Source organism: Lipotes vexillifer, unplaced genomic scaffold (assembly GCF_000442215.2).
Source record: "Lipotes vexillifer unplaced genomic scaffold, Lipotes_vexillifer_v1.1 scaffold2094, whole genome shotgun sequence".
NCBI lineage: Eukaryota > Metazoa > Chordata > Mammalia > Artiodactyla > Lipotidae > Lipotes > Lipotes vexillifer.
Window position 1 is genome coordinate 369,068 of NW_006790887.1, and position 17,963 is coordinate 387,030.

General features: G+C 46.0%; 1 protein-coding gene across 1 annotated transcript in view; it reads left to right on the plus strand.

The window, feature by feature from the left end:
* Window positions 1-17,963, plus strand: part of UBE3C (ubiquitin protein ligase E3C) — a 120,295-nt gene that overhangs the window by 86,093 nt on the left and 16,239 nt on the right. The window contains exon 19 of the mRNA XM_007463981.1: window positions 13,760-13,972. Within this exon, the coding sequence (XP_007464043.1) occupies window positions 13,760-13,972 (213 nt within the window). The remainder of the gene's footprint in view (window positions 1-13,759; window positions 13,973-17,963) is intronic.

A 17,963-nucleotide genomic window follows, 5' to 3' on the forward strand; every position in this document is an offset into this window, starting at 1 on the left:
CAGCCGGCTTGGCTCCCAAGGGAAGGAGGGAGAGGATCTCTAGAGAAAGAGCAAGTTCCAGAGAGGAATGGGTGGATGGTTTGGTTGGTGTTCAAAGATAGGGTAGCAATCTTTGGTGAAGTGTCCCTGGGTAAAGAACCAGACGGGGTGGTGGTGGTGGTGGTGGCGGTCTGGGATCCTGGGAGAGGCACAGCGAAGAACTGATGAGCAGGTGTGACCCAGAGCTGCACCCTCCGCAGGAACTTGCTGCGATGGCGCAGATGTTGTCCGGCTGCCCTGGGGCTGGTGCAGGGAATCTCCTTGTGATGTCGTCCGTTCTCATCAGCTTGGGTGTCAGCAGCCGCTGTGGCTAGTGGCTGCGGTGTTGAGCAGCCCCGGGGCCGGTGGAGGGCCAGGGGCCGTCTCTGCTAGACGAGGTGAGAGGGGGCGGCCACTGGTGAGCACCCGGCTGACGCAGGGCTGCACTGTGGTGTCTGGAGTGTGTGCAGAGTGAGCACATGGGGAGGAGGGCCCAAGGAGGTGGGGTCTCAGTAGGGAAGAAAGTGTGCCAAGGAGGAGGGATGAGCAATGTGCTGAAGGCAGCTGGGAGGTCAGGAAGGTGGGGCTACGAGGGGCGCAGCTCTGCTCAGGGCAGTGACACTGAGCCAGCGGCAGGCTGAGTGCAAGCCACGCTCAGAGCTCAGTGTCCAGGGGTGATTACTCAGCAGCTTTACCGTCTTTGAATAAGTAAGTAAGAGACTAATGTTGCTACGTAATCATTTTCTATAAAAATTAATCCGAACTATAATCATTTTCAACTTTACAATCAAATTCCTTTTTTTGTGGTTCTGTTCTCTGTGGTACGTATTATAGTAAACAGACCTTCCCTTGAAGCTTAGTGTATGGAGTTGCCCATTTGAGAAGCAGCTTAATTAAACATTGATGCCTGCAAAGCAGGTGATGCTCTTGTGACTTACTTTGAAGTAATAGTTTTTTGAAGTACAATTCACATTCCATAAAATTCAGCCTTTTAGAGAGTACACTTCAGTGGGTTTTAGTGTGTTCACTGAGCTGTGCAGCCATCTCCACGGTAATTTCAGGACAAATCCTAAAAAAGGAAACCCCATGTTCATTAGCAGTTGTTCCCCATTCTGCTCCAGTCCTATCAGCCCTGGGCCACCACTAACCTACTTCCTGTCTCTGTGATTTGCGTGTCCTGGACATTTCATATAGATGGAATCACACAATATGTGGCCTTTTGTGACTGACTTCTTTGACTTAGCGTAATGTTTTCAAGGTTCCTCCATGTTGTAGCATATATCAGTACTTCATTCCTTCTTTGTCTGAATAATGTTCCATCCTGTGAATGTGTCCCGTAGTTTACCAGTTCGTCATTTGATGGATTGTTGGGTTGTTTCCACTATTGGCTATTATGAGTAATGCTGCTGTGGACATTCGTGGACAGTATATTTTCATTTCTCTTGCCAAGAGAAATACATACCTAGGAGTGGAAGTGTTGAGTCATATGGTGACTATATCAAAATGTCCGCACCCTTTTACAGTCCCACCAGCAATGTATGCGAGTTCCATTTTCTCCACATCCTTGCCAACACTTACTATTGTCTGTCTTTTTTGTAACACCCGTCCTGGTGGGTGTGAAGTGGTGTGTCATGATGGTTTTGATTTGCATTTCCCTGATGATTAATGATGTTGAACATCTTTTCGTGTGCTTCTTGTCTTCTGCGGAGAAATGTCTATTCAGGTCCATTGCCCATTTCTTAAATTGAGTTGTTTGCCTTTTATTAAGTCCTTTATATATTCTAGTTTCAAGTCCCTTATCAGGTATGTGGTCTGCGAATATTATCTCCTTTTCTTTGGGTTGTCTTTCATTTTCTTGATGTTCTCCTTAGAAGCACAAAAGTTTTTGATTTTGTTTTTCTTTTGTTGCCTTATCTAAGAAACCATTGCCTAATCCAAGGGCACAAAATTATATACCTGAATGTTCTTCTAAGAGTTTTGTAGTTTTAGCTCTTATATTTATGTCTTTGATTCTTTTTTTTTTTTAACATCTTTATTGGAGTATAATTGCTTTACAATGGTGCATTAGTTTCTGCTTTATAACAAAGTGAATCAGTTATACATATGCATATATCCTCATATCCCCTCCCTCTTGCATCTCCCTCCCACCCTCCCTGTCCCACCCCTCTAGGTGGTCACAAAGCACTGAGCTGATCTCCCTGTGCTATGCGGCTGCTTCGAGTTTATTTCTGTAGATGGTGTGAGTTAGGAGGTTCCTCTATATTCTCTTGCGTATGGATGTCCAGCTGTCTCAGCACCATTTTTTGAAAAGACTGTCCTGGCACTCTTGTTGAGAGTCAGCTGACCACAGATGTAAGGGTTTATTTCTGAACTCTTGATTCTATTTCATTGATCTCTACGTCTAGCCTTATGCTAGTGTGACACTGTTTTGATTACTGTAGCTCTGTAGTAAGTTTTGTGTTGTGTGTGTGTGTTTGTTAATGACAACTGGTAATGGAACCCCAGGCCTAACAAAGCAGAGGGGTAGTGAGAATCGGTATGTCCTGGATATAAAAATCATGCTCCTTTATTTGTGTCTCTTTGAGATGCATCATTATAGGCCCAGTTACTATTTATTTGTTCAGATTCCAAATGTCACTATTTTAATAACACAGACTTCGAGTGTTCTTCAGCTTCAGTAATGGGCTTCAGCTTGACCTCACCATTTTAGCAAGTATGTTTCCTTCAGGCTCCCCTTATTTCAGTGACAAATTTCAGGCACTGACCTGATGTTAGATTCCTTAGCATAAATTTCAAACAGATCATTTTCTCGCCTTAATTCATTTTGAGGCATAATGTATCTCTCCCACCTGGAGCTTGTGCTGTCCTTGGTGTCAATTCTCAGGGGGATAGTATCTCTCCCTGTCAGTGGTCCCTTTCGACTCAGTCTCAGCTCCCTCCCAAGGATGTAAGTTTCATAACTCATTGCACGGTAATCTTTGAAAGGATGAGCTATCGTTCTTGCTGTGAAGATGAGCCTTTATTTTGATAGCCTAACCTGAAATACTCCCTAAATTCAGTGGTTCTTACACAGTGCAGTGACAGACAACAGAGTAATTTTATTTGCATAAATTAAATCTTATTACAGTTCTATATTATTTTTCCTTCCTGAAGGTATGAACTGTCCAATCTTGATTCATGTAGAGGCAGGATAAGTACTAGATGATCCTGGCTCACGGAAGCTTTCTGGCTCACTGGTAGCTCTGTGCGTCGCTGGTCAGTGACGTGCTGTTCGCATCGAGAATTGTCCTGACGACACAGTCTTGCAAAGTGCTGTAGATTCAGAGGGGATAACAGATCGCTCTTACTTCTGTACTCTGGAATATTTTCTTTTTTAACTTTTATTTATTTTATTTTTGGCTGCATTGGGTCTCTGTTGCTGCGCGCAGGCTTTTCTCTAGTTGCGGCTAGCAGGGGCTACTCTTCGTTGTGGTGCTCGGGCTTCTCATCATGGTGGCTTCTCTTGTTGCACAGCACGGGCTCTAGGCACGCGGGCTTCAGTAGTTGTGGCACACGGGCTTCAGTAGTTGTGGCTTGTGGGCTCTAGAGCACGGGCTCAGTAGTTGTGGCACACGGGCTTAGTTGCTTCGCGACATGTGGGATCTTCCCAGACCAGAGCTCGAACCCGTGTCCCCTGCATTGGCAGGTGGATGAATAACCACTGCACCACCAGGGAAGCCCTGGAATATGTTACCTCTTTAAACCAGATGCCAGGGAGAAAAATTTGGCATCTAAACCTTTCTCCTAAAAATGAAGTTTGAAAAAAAGGAAAAAAAAAATGAAGTTTGTATAAATTCTGTCTCAAAGCTCTTTAAAATAATGAAGTTTACACAAAACCAGTAACAAAACTATAGTTATTTGAGGATGGTACTTAATTTAGTTCCTCACTTTAAGGATTTTACTCGTATAGTTTTCTGCATGGAAGTTCCTAAGGGAGCAGTAGTTTCTAAAACTTATCTGATCACAAATGGTTAAACTTTGTACCAACATGTTAAAAATTGTCCAGATCTAAGTGAGTGTAATAGTATAGCACTAATAGTGTGGTAGCTGAACATTAAATCTTTAAGAGAAGAAGATTGTATATTGATTGATTATGATATTTATTGGGTCATAATGTATTTAAATTTTCTTTAATGCATATGTTAGTGATTGTTTACTGTGATGAAGTGCAGAGAGGTCTTCAGGAGCACTCCTGCATAGGAAGAATTACCTCACGTCACTGGTCACTTCTCCATTAAAAGTTCCATTAGCAGATGATTCCTGCTTTGGTGTGGGTTGTGATTGCATTTTATCACCTGTAAATCAGGCTCTAGACAGGGAATAAATAAACAGCTCAAGGATGTGGTAATGTCATCTTGAACTTTTTTTTTTTTTTTTTTTTTAACAGAAGCACCTACGTCCATTTAAGCCGATTAAGTTCAGAATATTTATTGAAGGAAATCTTTCATCATATTTGAATTCTATTTGGAACTAGCTCTTTTTTTCTTGCTTCAGAATATTGATTTAATTGAAACAGAATGCCTGTAAATCAAATTATTTGATAATATCTTGATCATATATTTCAAACTTTTAATTAGCAGATGGTGAAACTTCAGCGTAGTTTATAATTTTGTATTGAGTAGAATTCAGCACTTACTGTATCATAGAGTATAATATTGGCAGTTAACAGTTTATCCTGAGATTTTTGAGAGCTGGGAGAATTTATTTTTCTATTCATTAGAGTCCTTTTATAAAATGCTCACAGATTTGCAGAGGCTTTAAAACTGTTGATTGAGGTGAGTAGTAGTCATTTAAGTTACTTTGGTCCTTAAATGGCAACGCTTCTCTTTTATAATATCTTGTTTTGAACTCTCAGACTCATTAAGGGTCAGCATCCGGTGGTCATCGGACTGAGTGCTTGAGCCTAAAGTTCATATATCTTCCCCTTAGATCTTCTTAAACAAAGCGTTCAGTAAATAGTTGAGCATTCTGTGCTTAGCACAGGTCTTCCAAACAATGTTAAGACATTTTTACTTTGATATCAGCAAATTTCAGAAGCAAGCTTTCTCTGAATCTCCCAGTTAACCACAGGGGACGATTCATCACCAGTTTGCTCTTGTTGACCTTCAGCTTCTTTTGGAAAAAGAAAAATCAAAGATCATAGTTTATAAATATTAACAACTTATAATTTACGAATGATTATTTTGTTTGAACCTTATCCCTTCTGAGAATTGTACCTGCTTTCAAAGCATTCTAATCACAATTTGTATTCTTTTCCATTAAAAACAAAGCACTCCCAAATCTGGAGATGATTCTTCTTTTTGCTAGTTAAGGTCATAGTTTTCTATATAAGTTTATTTCTTCAAAATTAAACATGAGGGCTTCCCTGGTGGCGCAGTGGTTGAGAGTCCGCCTGCCGATGCAGGGGACGCGGGTTCGTGCCCCGGTCCGGGAGGATCCCACATGCCGCGGAGCAGCTGGGCCCGTGAGCCATGGCCGCTGAGCCTGCGCGTCCGGAGCCTGTGCTCCGCGACGGGAGAGGCCACAGCAGTGAGAGGCCCGCGTACCGCAAAAAAAAGAAAGAAAAAATTAAACATGAAATTAAAATAGTTGACAGTAAAAATGGCAGGTGTATTCCAGAATTCAGTTGATTCCAGTACCAAAAATATTGTAGTTTTAGCCATTCTGTGGTACTCACCAGAATTCTCTCTGCTCCCACATAAAGTAGATCTTGCTTACTATTGAGATAGCCCTTCTCATATTTTTTAAGCACTCCCAAACACTAGTTTAACATGGGTCAGTATTAACACTGGGGCCATTTTCCTTTTTCTAAGCCATGTTAGATTCTCACCAGGAAAATTAGGAACACAGACTCTTGCTGGTGCTGCGTAAAGTGTATTGCATGTCTTTCCCTGCCTTTATTTGTGCAATAAGGGCAATAATTATCTAAAAATAAATTCGGCCCATTGAAATCCTTCTAAACACTTAAAATGAGTAAATTTCCTTTATGAAAAGGTAGCCAAGTGAAGATGTATATTGCTGCTCTTGCTTCTAAAATTGGGATAACTGTGTTTGGGAGATAGCAGTAGGTGGGTGTTCTCCTCAGTGAGTGAGACAGACCAGGCTGGGAGTCCTGGTTCCAGCAGCGGGGATCTGAGCAGAGGAGCAATAGCATACGAGTTACGTTTAACGGGCCTCCTGGCCTCTGCTGTTAGAAGTAGCCCAGGGCTTCCCTGGTGGCGCGGTGGTTAAGAATCCACCTGCCAATGCAGGGGACACAGGTTCGAGCCCTGGTTCAGGAAGATCCCACCTGCCACGGAGCAGCTAAGCCCATGGGCCACAACTACTGAGCCCACACGCCACAACTACTGAAGCCCACGCGCCTAGAGCCCGTGCTCCGCAACAAGAGAAGCCACCGCAATGAGAAGCCCGCGCACCACAACGAAGAGTAGCCCCCGCCGGCCGCAACTAGAGAAAGCCCACGCGCAGCAACAAAGACCCAACACAGCCAAAAATAAATAAGTAAAATAAATAAATAAAAAGAAGTAGCCCAAGTGGCAGCAGGAACCCAAGGACTGGGTGATGCCACTCAGGAGTGGGTGTGGCTACAGAAAAGGCCTTTCCGAGATTTAGAGTTCAGGGAGGGAAGGAGAATTTAGCAACACAAGTTCAGAAGCAGCAGCTAGAAAGCGTCAAGAGAAAACCAGGAAAGTGTTCTTTTGGAAGGGTTTATCTGGAAGCCAAGTGAAGACTGTTCCAAGGGAGAGAGAATGACAGGTCGGGTCAGGTGCTACCCGTAGGTCAGATAGATAAGGACCGAGAGGTGACCATTTTTGCCAGCAGTGTGGACAAGCGGCTTTCCTGGAGTGGTGGAGGCCAGAGCCTTTGCACACAGGTCAAGAAAATGGAAGCAGTGTCTTCCAGGAGTATCTACCTTATGGTGTCCTGGAGCCTGTATCCCTACAGAAATAGTGCGTATATTCGGCAAAACACACGAGCTGGAGTGTTTATAGCAGCGCGATACTGCACAGCCCAAACTGCAACCCGCAGGGGCCCGGGGGCCTGCCGGCCGCGCCTGAAAGGTCACGGAGGTTGAGGGGCGTCTCGCGGGGATGGGTGGCAGCCAGGCCACCAGGGTCGCCGGCCAGGCGGGGGCCTGCGTGCTGTTGCCCTGGGCGGGGGGGCGCTTTCCACTTGGGGGGCTGCGCTGCAGCCTGTCCCACGGCTGGGGAGGGGCTGGGGAAGGGGCCGGCAGGCAGCGACCACCAGTCTTGTAAGGGGTGGCTGGCGGACAGTGGCTTCAAGGGGAAGGAGGCAGAGCTGCTGCCCTGGCTGCGGGGAGGGAGGGTCGGGTCGGGTCGGGTCGGGTCGGTACTTTGGAGCAAGGCTGAGCTGGCAGGGCTCGTGGGCAGCAGTGCACAGCCTGGTGCCCAGACGGGCACGTCCCCGCTCGGGACGCCTAGGGACTCTGAGAGACGGAAAGCAGACCCTTGACTGCCGCGGGCTGGGGGTGTGAATTGTTCAAAAACCAGTCGTGGTGGTGGTTGCACAGCTCTGTGAATATCTGAACCACTGGATTGTTCGCTTTAAATGGGCGAATCGTCCGGCATGTGAATTATATCTCAACGAAGCTCTTACCAAAAAGTAGTGCTGTAATATGGTAGTTTGGTAGAGCCTTAAGTGTCAGAGGGGTTAGGGGAGGGGGAGGTCAGTGTGAGGTGGGTTCGTGGGTGGGGCATGTCACAGATATTGTCACCCTCGTTAGTTAGCAAGGGTCCTCAGTACCTGGCGGTGACGCCTCCTACCCTTGAGGGACACCAGGATCCTCACAGTTCAAAAGTCTAATATTTTGTTATCCTGCTGGTGAAAGTAGAATTTTTAAACCTGCAAAATGTTTTCTTTTAATTACGGAGAAAAGCTCTTGGTTGTATGGGGTACCTTAACGAGTGTCTTTCCAGGGGCAGGAATACAGCAGCTGCTCCAGAACTCCCAGGTACTTCCTTCTTCTTTTCTTTCGGCCGCGCCCTGCGGCAGACGGGACTCTAGTTCCCCGACCAGGGGTCGAACCCGTGCCTCCTGCAGTGGAAGCGCAGAGTCTTAACCACTGGACTGCCAGGGAAGTCCCAATATTTACTTCTTGTGGGTAGAAATGGGAGTGTGGGTTTTGTCCCTTTGGCTGTGGAGACGTGAGTGCTTTATCGTCTGGAGACCTTCTGGTGGGCCCAGTGGGAGGAGCAGAGCAGCTTCTGTGGAACCTGAGCTGGGGGGAGGGGCCTGGGGGGCGGCAGTCGCTGGGCAGAGTCGCTGACACACCGTGGGTGGGTTTCTGGATACCCAGTGAGGAAAACAGGATTGAGGCGTGAACTCTCATCCCCCACCCGTCTAGCATCCTCACAGGATTTCAGGAGTGAAAGAGCTGTTTTTGAAAATAGAACTGTCAAACCCTCTGTGAGGGTTATCAGTTGCCATGAACAAGTAAAAACCTCTCCTTCGCTTCCAGGGCTGGTGGGACACCTCGTCCCCCTGGGTGGCAATGGTGCAGGTGAGACCCGACACAACGCGTGCCACGTCGCTGAGGGTCAGGCAGCGGTGTGGACAGAGGGGTACAGGAGTAAGCGATGCGGAAGGGTTTGAAATGAAGCCCCATACACGTAGTTTTGCATAACCTGAAATGTCTCAAAAGAGAATAAATGGTTTTTTGCAAACAAGTTCATGGATGCAGAATTCTGTCCTACAGATCAGCGGTCCCTAGCACACAGTTGGCACTTAATAAATCTGCTAAATGACTAGGCACTGTATGTTGTACGTAGACTTGCACTGAAGATCAGGTGTGTTTTCTGCCCTGCGGGAGCTTATCATAAAAATCAATAGTAGCCCCAGAGACCATGTTTTTCAACTCTCAGTTATTAATTCTGAAGCATAGCTACTAAATTAAATAGCATACTGCTATCAGCTTACATCCTTATTTTACATACTTTTTATTTTTCAAACTCCAAGGCTAGCATGATCTGAAATAATTAAAATTATCTCCTTGCTCGATTAGAGTGGCTTTAAAACAAGACATCTCTGATATAGTTTTTAGATTAAGTTATAAATGTTCACTTTAGAACTACCTGAAGATTGATAGAGATGCATTTGAAAAGCATTATTTTTTTTTATTGATTCTTAATGTAGTAAATTACTGAAGTTATTTGGCCGCAAGCAGAAATGGCCTGAGATGCGGCTCACACTGACTCTCCCAGTAGGGCCATGATTTGCATTAATTGCATTGCGACTGCACTTACTTATATTAAAAGGCTTCTACCATAATTAATCCTTTTTATTTCAAATCATTTTGGCACAATTTCTAGCTATAAGCACTCATAAAAGACAGACAGTTGAAAAATGCGTTATAGGTTTTTTTCCCATATACCTATTGCTATTTTTTCATGACAAGTAGTTATTGATATGCTTCTAGGAACAAGTGAGGTGCAGCTGACTGAGAATTAAGGCCAGTATGAAAAACGCTAAGTGGATTATTTTGCATAAAAAATTGGCAGTTTTTGAAGTTGTATAATTAACCTGTGTTTAGAAAATACGTTGATTTATGCTTACATTTGTATCTCAGTTGCATACATTATGGAAATTTAATTTATAACCCATTTAGCTGATGCAATCATAGTTTTTAGTGCTATCATTTATTAGTGCTTGTATATTAAATGCTCTAAAGGTTTAAACCTGCCTCGTGTAAAAAATTATACCTATGCATTTACATTTTATGAGTCACAGTGGAATTTCTATTTAAAATTCAGGTAGCTCTGATAGATTTAACAAACTTCACAGGTTTATTGTTACTAATGCAGAAATGGCAAACAATGACCTTATGTATTGAACATCAGATGATTTACACTTTGAGTTTACTTTACAGTCCACTGTACAAATGAGGCTTTTCTTCAGCACCTGGGATCAGTCACGTCGTCTTCTGCAGAATGCTCTCCTTGGCTTTGAAGGCATCATTCATTTAGAAGTAATGGGGTTTATAAGTGCTTCAGGTTAATAGCATTAGCCATTCTTAACTTGAAGCCAACCGTGGCTTCTCAAAACAGCTCACTCTTCACATTATCAGTAGGTGACTTAAGTGCCAGTTGCCATTTTATTACTCATTCTCTAATTAAGAAGTCCTTTTATGCCATCTTTTCAAAATTAATGGGGTAATCATTAGTCTTCAAATCAAATAAAAGCACAGGGACATAACAGTCCAGTTTCCCTGGCACAGAGCACCTGTGGTCTCCACTGGGGGGAAGATGGGGAGCCTGGCCTCCTGAGACACGGTGACGTCCCCCGGGAGTGTGGCTCCAGGTGTGGCCAGTAGCTTCTGAGCCGAAGCCAGTGCACTCCGGATGTGTACTCCTGGGAGGATGTTTCATAGCTGTTTTCTAGTTTCCTCCAGTCGCATTAGTGGGTGAGAGTTTAAAATGTGGGTCTCGGCGGGTATCTGAGCTTTCTCTGGACGTTTAGGGGGAAAGGGGGAAGCACGCATATGAGTGCGTAAGGGTCAGTGATTATAGACTGCCACCCGAGTATGAGATAGAGCAGCGGTCCCCAACCTTTTTGGCACTAGGGACCAGTTTCATGGAAGACAGTTTTTCCACGGGGCGGCGGGAAGGAGGACATGGTTCAGGCAATAATGCGAGCGATGTGGGGAGTGGCAGGTGAAGCTTCGCTCGCTCGCCCGCGCGCCACTCATCTCCTGCTGCGCGGCCCGGTTCCTAACAGGCCCCGGACCGGTACCAGTCCGCAACCCGGGGGTTGGGGGCCCCTGAGATAGAGGGTTCAGTAGTGCAGCAGTGCTGGAAGCTGTGACTACGGGAGGGTTCCTCCCACGGTGCACAGTGGCACAAGGCTGCCATCTTTAATGTGGGGAAGGTGGGAGGGGCAGTGCCAGCTCACTCTGGCATTAGTTACGTCACACAGGTCTGTCTCACTAAACCCTGTGCTTAGCCTGTAGCGTGTGTGGGTGTGGCCAGGTGGGTGGCCTCCTGGAAGAGTGACTTCTGAAGTTAATTTCATGGCTGAGAGATCACCCCTTAGATTAAATTTTGCTTTATTTTAGTTGCATGCATAGCATCATAGCACTGAATCCTCAAACAGTGGTTTAAAGAAGATCTGAGTGTGTCACACGGCATAGCTGATGGCAGTGGTCGCTAAGGCAGAGTTAGTCCAGCCCTCACTCCCTGTCTGTCTGTCCTTCTGGGGTCACAGACTGCCCTGCAAACAGAGAAAGGTCCATGATCCCCTGTGCTCAAGGCGACGCTTCCAGCTCTGCATTTACCAAGCGAGGGACTGACACCCCTTCTCCCCTGAGAGCGGGGGTGACTACAGTCACGGGAGCTTCTCAGAGGATCCGTGTCTCTGCAGATTAGATGTATGGTAACAAAAATGGCCTTTGTGGGGGAAATCCAGATTTCCCCTTGACTTGCACGTAAGAATCACTTACCTTACAGTCAGTCGGATTTTCCAGGGGCCCAAATGGAAACGCGGGCACTGATGCTGCCTGCTTGGCAGGACGCCTGTTATGTAGCAAGCGTTCAGTAAGAGGTTACTATTTTCATTAGAACATTTTTGGCAAGAAAGATTTCTTGGGGCTTCTAAGTCATCTGCTACAATAAAATAATAATGCTTCTGAAAATTTTACAGCACATTTCTGATTCCTTGTTGCATTTTACAGCCTCAGGCCATAGGGATATTTATCATGCCAGGTGAACCCTGACATTATATTGGAAAACTTTACATAACTGTATTTCCTACCCTCTTTTGCTGGAGAATCTCTGGAGATTAATATAGTAATACTAACACTTAGTGTAATCCAACACCACTGGTCATCAGGGAAATGTAATTGAAAACCACAATGAGATTAGATTACCCCGTTGCACCAACCGGAATAACTAAACTTTAAGAGTGACAGTACTGATAATTGGTGAGAACGTAGACCACTTAGGACCTTCCTGCATTGCCGGTCATGGCGAAAAGAAATTGTGTTTCGGAAGACAGCACATCAGTGTCTAATATAGTTAAACCTTCCTTGTGCTCCAGTACTTCCACTGTCACCCCGCCTGCTCAGGTGTATAATAAAGAGAAATCAGAGCACAGACCCACAGAAAGGCAGGCCGGTGACTGATATAGCAGCTCTGTGATCGTAGCCGAGACTGGAGACCACTCACGTGTCCGTCGTCATGTGACTAGGTAGAGCTGTTAACAACAGTAGCATAGGTGAATCTCAAAAACAGTATGTTGTGAGAAGACAGATAGGAAAGAACACATACTGTATATTAGCCCCAATTCTGAAGCTCCAGAACTGGCAAAACTTATCTGTGGTGACAGTAGAGTGAGGGTTAGCCCGAGGGAGGGAGGGTGTTGACTGAGGGCTGAGGGGGCGCTGGGTTTGGGAAGGGGTTGTAAATGTTCTGTGTCGTGATCTGAACGGTCGTTACACAGCTGTGAGCAAGTACTGGCGTGTTGTACATTTCACTTTATGTGAATCATACCTTAATATAAATAGTTGCAAAAATCATTACACATTGCCATCCTTAGACGTAAAGGTAGACAGTAACTTACAGGGAAAACACTGATCTGGGCGTCAGGGAATCTGGGTTTTGACACCCGTTTTGCTGCCTACTAACTCAATATCTGGACAGATCTCCAGAGTTCTAAGGCCCGATTTCTTCATTTTACAATATGTGTTGGCAAACTACAGCCTGTGGGCCTATAGCCTGCCACCTATGTTCGTATGGTCACCGAGCTAAGAATGCTTCCCCCCCCCCCCATTTGATGGTGAAAAAAAAAATCTAAAGAAGAATATTTCTTGACATTGGAAATTACCTGAAACCCAACTTTGGCCACATTGTGCTCCTTTTGTGCTACAGGGCAGAGTGGAGGGGTGGTCACCGACGTGGTCTGGCCTGCCGTCGTGGGTAGAATTGTGACCCCCCCCCCCAAAAGATGTGCTCAAGTCTTAATACCCTGTACCTGTGATGCGACATTCAGAAAGATGAGTCTTTGCATATGTAGGCAAGCTCAGGTGAGGTCGTATTGGGTACAGTGGGTCCCAGAATCCAGTGACTGGCGTCTTCATAAGAGAAAGGAGAGAGACACACACAAGGGGAGAGCAGCATGTCCAGAGGCAGAGGCTGGAGGGGCACAGCAACAGGCCAGGGCCCAGCAAGGTGCTGGCAACGCCGGAGCTGGAAGAGGCAGGAAGGACCCTCCCCTAGCGCCCGCCCAGAGAGCGTGGCCCTGCTGCCACCTTGAATTCAGGCCTTCAGACTGGGAGACGATAAGTTTCTGTTGTTTGAAGCCAGCCAGTCTGTGGTGCTTTGTTACAGCAGCCCTAGGAGACTGATGCACCTGAAAAACACTTCACGGAAAGCATCTGGCAGGCTCTTGCAGCATGAAGGCTGTGGCTCTTAAAAATCCCCATTGGCATTTCAGCCCCAAAATTCTTTGGTAGTCTGTTCTAGAAGTTTCTACGTAGTGAATGTATGCATTGAATGCTTGAACTGTGGCCTGGCACGTGGTGAACGCTCACCAAATACTAGCTTCCACCATCCTCCTCATGGAGGAAAGGCGTCTGCTGTCTTAGAATTCTGTTAAATATCAAATTGGACATACATCTCCTCAGTTTTAGGAAGTATGAAAAAAGAGTTCCTATGAAATGCGAATCAGTGGTCTTTGTTCTCATTTGAAGGCTCTCTATGAAAATATGCTGGTGGAATTGCCCTTCGCTGGCTTTTTCCTGTCCAAGCTGCTTGGAACCAGCGCGGATGTGGACATCCACCACCTGGCGTCCTTAGACCCCGAGGTGTATAAGAATCTGCTGTTTCTCAAGAGCTACGAAGGTGACGTGGAGGAGCTGGGGCTGAACTTCACTGTGGTGAACAACGACCTCGGAGAGGCACAGGTGAGTCGGGGCTCTGGCATGCAAAGACGTTTGCGTTCCGCTGTATGAGCTTGTGCGCATCTTCCTTGGAAGAGTCCCGGGGCTGAGAGTAGAGCTGGGGGAGTTCTGGTGGTAAGCGCAGCCCTCGCCACCCCTCGCGATGCCAGGCTGCCGGGCACAGCAACCGTCCTCCTGTGACGGTCACTCGCGTGGCTGTGAGCTAACCTTGCCTCTCGCCTCATTTCTGGAGCCTGGGGGGCAGGGGGTGCTCCTTTGTCCTCATCCAGCCGAGTGGCACTCGGCAGCTCTTAACGCGGGTCGCAGACCTTCACTATCCACCTGCGTGCTCCTGTTATTTTTATCCTTGAGAAAAGTAAATAACATACTAGAGAGCCAAGCTAAGTTTTTGAATAGCTGCTTTATTGAGATACGATCCATGTACCATGAATTCCGCCCTGTAGCCTGTACAAGGCGGGTTAGTACGACCAGCTCCAGCATCCACGTTTAGGACACTGTTATCACCACGGAGACTCCGTGTGCCCAGCAGCACGTCCCGCCCGTCCTCAGTCTAGGCGAGCACTGGCCCACTTCCTGTCGCTGTGCACTTGTCTCTTCTGGGTGTTTTTCATACCTGGAACCTTAGGGTGTGTGGCCTCTGGTGCCTGGCTTCGTTCACTGGGCGTTGCAGGTGCGCTTTACTCCCTTTTCTGGCCAGATGACGTGTGGATATAGCACATTTTCTTTACCAGCTGATAGGTGTTCGGGTCATTTCCACCTTTTGGCTCTTAGGAATAATACTGCTCTGAACACTCATGTACACCATATGTACTGAATGATTTAACACCCAGGATTTGCTTCAGTTGTCATGAGAACCAGGCCAGTAGGTGAAGGCACAGGTGGCCTAGATTGGCCGAGAGGTGGAGCTTGCTGAAGCTGGTGGTGGAGGCGGGCGTGCGGGTCATCGTACAATTCTGTCTACTTGAACACGCGCGGACATGATCCCACAGTCTGCAGGCCTTTAAAAGATGCACACAGGCAAATCCAATTGTTTGAGCGCTTTGAAAGTCATATTTGTTCATATCTCATTGGAATTTTGAAGTAACCAACTGGTACTATAATGCTGATTGGGTCGTTGTGTTTCCGCTTACTTTTAAGTGCCTCTTGCTTCCTTGTGCAATAATAATAATATCCAGTTAATTCTGGGTAAAATAAGGGAGATAATGAGTGACCCTAAAGGTTAAGCATTAATTCACTTGGAATTTAAGATTGTAGAGCAATTTTGACTAACTGAAGGATAAAACGTAATTTTTTCTCCCTGATGAAAATAGTTCCATGTAGCATTTTTGCTTTATATTTCTCCGTATCAGTTAATTTCTCTTTTCCTATTAGTTATACTCCATCACCACTATTCCCATTTTCGGAAGTCTTTTCTCCGTTCTGCCATTTAATATGAACGCTTTATTTGGTAAGAGTTTAAGTGAACTGTGTACATAAAATATAACTATATGATGTTACAGTTTCATTTAACACTCTAATGAGGACGGATTGTGATGAATTTAACTTTCTGGTCATGTCGTATGTTAGTGAGATACACTAACATACTAGGAGAAATGATAGAATAAAAATCAAATGTTTAGGGCTTCCCTGGTGGAGCAGTGGTTGAGAGTCCGCCTGCCGATGCAGGGGACGCGGGTTCGTGCCCCAGTCCGGGAGGATCCCACGTGCCGCAGAGCGGCTGGGCCCATGAGCCATGGCCGCTGAGCCTGCGCGTCCGGAGCCCGTGCTCCGCAACGGGAGAGGCCACAGCAGTGAGAGGCCCGCGTACAGGAAGAAAAGGTAACACTTGAGTTTCAGATTCACAGGTGATCATCAGCTGGTACTGACTTCCAAAAGAAAAAAAAAAAAAAAAAAAAAAAAAGCTACCTGTTTCAGAAATAGGTGACTAAATCCTAAACAGGAATAAAGGAAATAATGCTTCCTGAGACCTCCTCCTTCCTCCTGCTTGGTCGTCTAGGCATCTTTGAGAACTGGCATCGATGCTGTAAGATAAAAGGATGAGGGGCTGAGAACCAGATTTCATTTGCTTGTTTTGTTTTGACCTCTTCTTGCATCTCATAGAGCTGAAATTTCAGCACCGCAAAACTGAGATGTTTTTTTAGAGACGGGATTTATTATTGTCCGAAGGACACGTCAACATGCAGACAGTGATGCTGCTGTTGCCTCGCGCCACCTAGTGGCACGACTTAGAAGAAACGAAATAAAAGCTTTGGGGCCGTCGCCGAGGCCTTTGCTAATGGGGGTATTTCCCATTTTCCTTCTGAAATAGATGGTAATGGTGAGATGTCGCGTATGTAAGAGTTCCGTTAAAGCGCCACTGATAATACTGGAATCTGTTAAAAGCAAAAGTGTGAAGTCAGGATGTTCCAGTTATTCATAGAAATTCCCACTGAGTAGAGAGATTATAGATGATAATGCGTAAGAATGAGTATATTAAGGAGTCTAATTGGAAAAATTAAAGTCACCGGTAAAGTACCTAATTTGGGGAGAGATCGTATGGATCTGCAGAAATATATGTAAAAACCTAGTTCTCACGTACAGATTGAGGTTTATAAAACATCACGATTTAAAGATGTGTAACATGCAAATGCTTCACTATGTGGCAGGTTATGTTAACGAATCTGCCCTTTTAAAATAATGGTGTTGGGGCTTCCCTGGTGGCGCAGTGGTTGAGAGTCTGCCTGCCGATGCAGGGGACACGGGTTCGTGCCCCGGTCCGGGAAGATCCCACATGCCGCGGTGCGGCTGGGCCCGTGAGCCATGGCCGCTGAGCCTGCGCGTCCGGAGCCTGGGCTCCGCAACGGGAGAGGCCACAACAGTGAGAGGTCCGCGTGTCGCAAAAAAAATAAATAAATAAATAAAATAAAATAATGGTGTTGCTCTCCAGCTTTTTTCTTTAGTGTAATCAATATGGCTGCTTGTTAGCCTACTCAAAAGTGAACCTGAAGTTTTAGATTACTAATTTATGCACATATCTCCCTTGAGGAAAATGCTCAGCATTTAAGATGGATCCATAAATAATCACTGTTCTGTAGACGAGCACTGAACTTGGATCATGAGAGCCTGGCTAAAGCCCTGGTTTTGCTGCTTTGCTGTGTGACCTTGGGCGAGTCACAGACCCCGTGCTCATCTTCAGAAGGGGGTAAGCTGCCGTGAGGATGAAATGAGCCCCTGTGCGTGAGTGACTGCGGGGGCTGGGGCAGAGGGGGCAGTGCCTGTGCACTCCCAAGGCCGTAAGGTGTAGACGTCCAGGGCGGCAGAGAGGAGAGCTCTTGCTTTAAAGATTCCATTTTTAAAGATTTAAATATGCCCCTCAAAACGGAACTCTGAGGACAGATTTGACGTGATTTAAACATACATAGCTTTTTAGGTGTAGCCTGAGAGAGGAGCTTAAATTCCCAGTGTAACCGCTTTAAAGTTACTAGAAACATCAGTGCTGTCTGATTAGCCAGGTAACGGGGGCTTTGGAAGCTCTCTAAACGATACCTTCATGGGTCCTTTTTCTTCCAGATCACACAGTACATCATCATTTATTATCTGCTTTTAATCCACTTAAAGGAAGGGGGGTGGCGTCTTAGCTGTGGAAACAGAACCGCAGCTCCTGTGGCTCGGCTGACAGGAAACCTGTCGGGAGAGCGGCACAAGAGACAGCGCGGCCTCGCGCCAGAGCCCCTCCTCAGACCTGGCGGTTCCAGCCCTGAGAACGCGAATTAGTGAGCAGTGAAGCGTCATCTGATACAGCTGCACAGCTTTGTTAGCACTAGGTGGTTGTGTAACCATCAGACAGAGGATAATTTAAGTAAAGCCATCACCAGATCTTAAAATAGCCCTTTCTGTAAAGTGGTAAAACAATTGGGGTAAAATGCCATCACCCAGAGGGAGGGGGGTGTCTTTGTTGCACTTGGAATATAGTAACTACCAAGAGCCTAAAGGCTGTGAAGGAAATCCTGGCGGC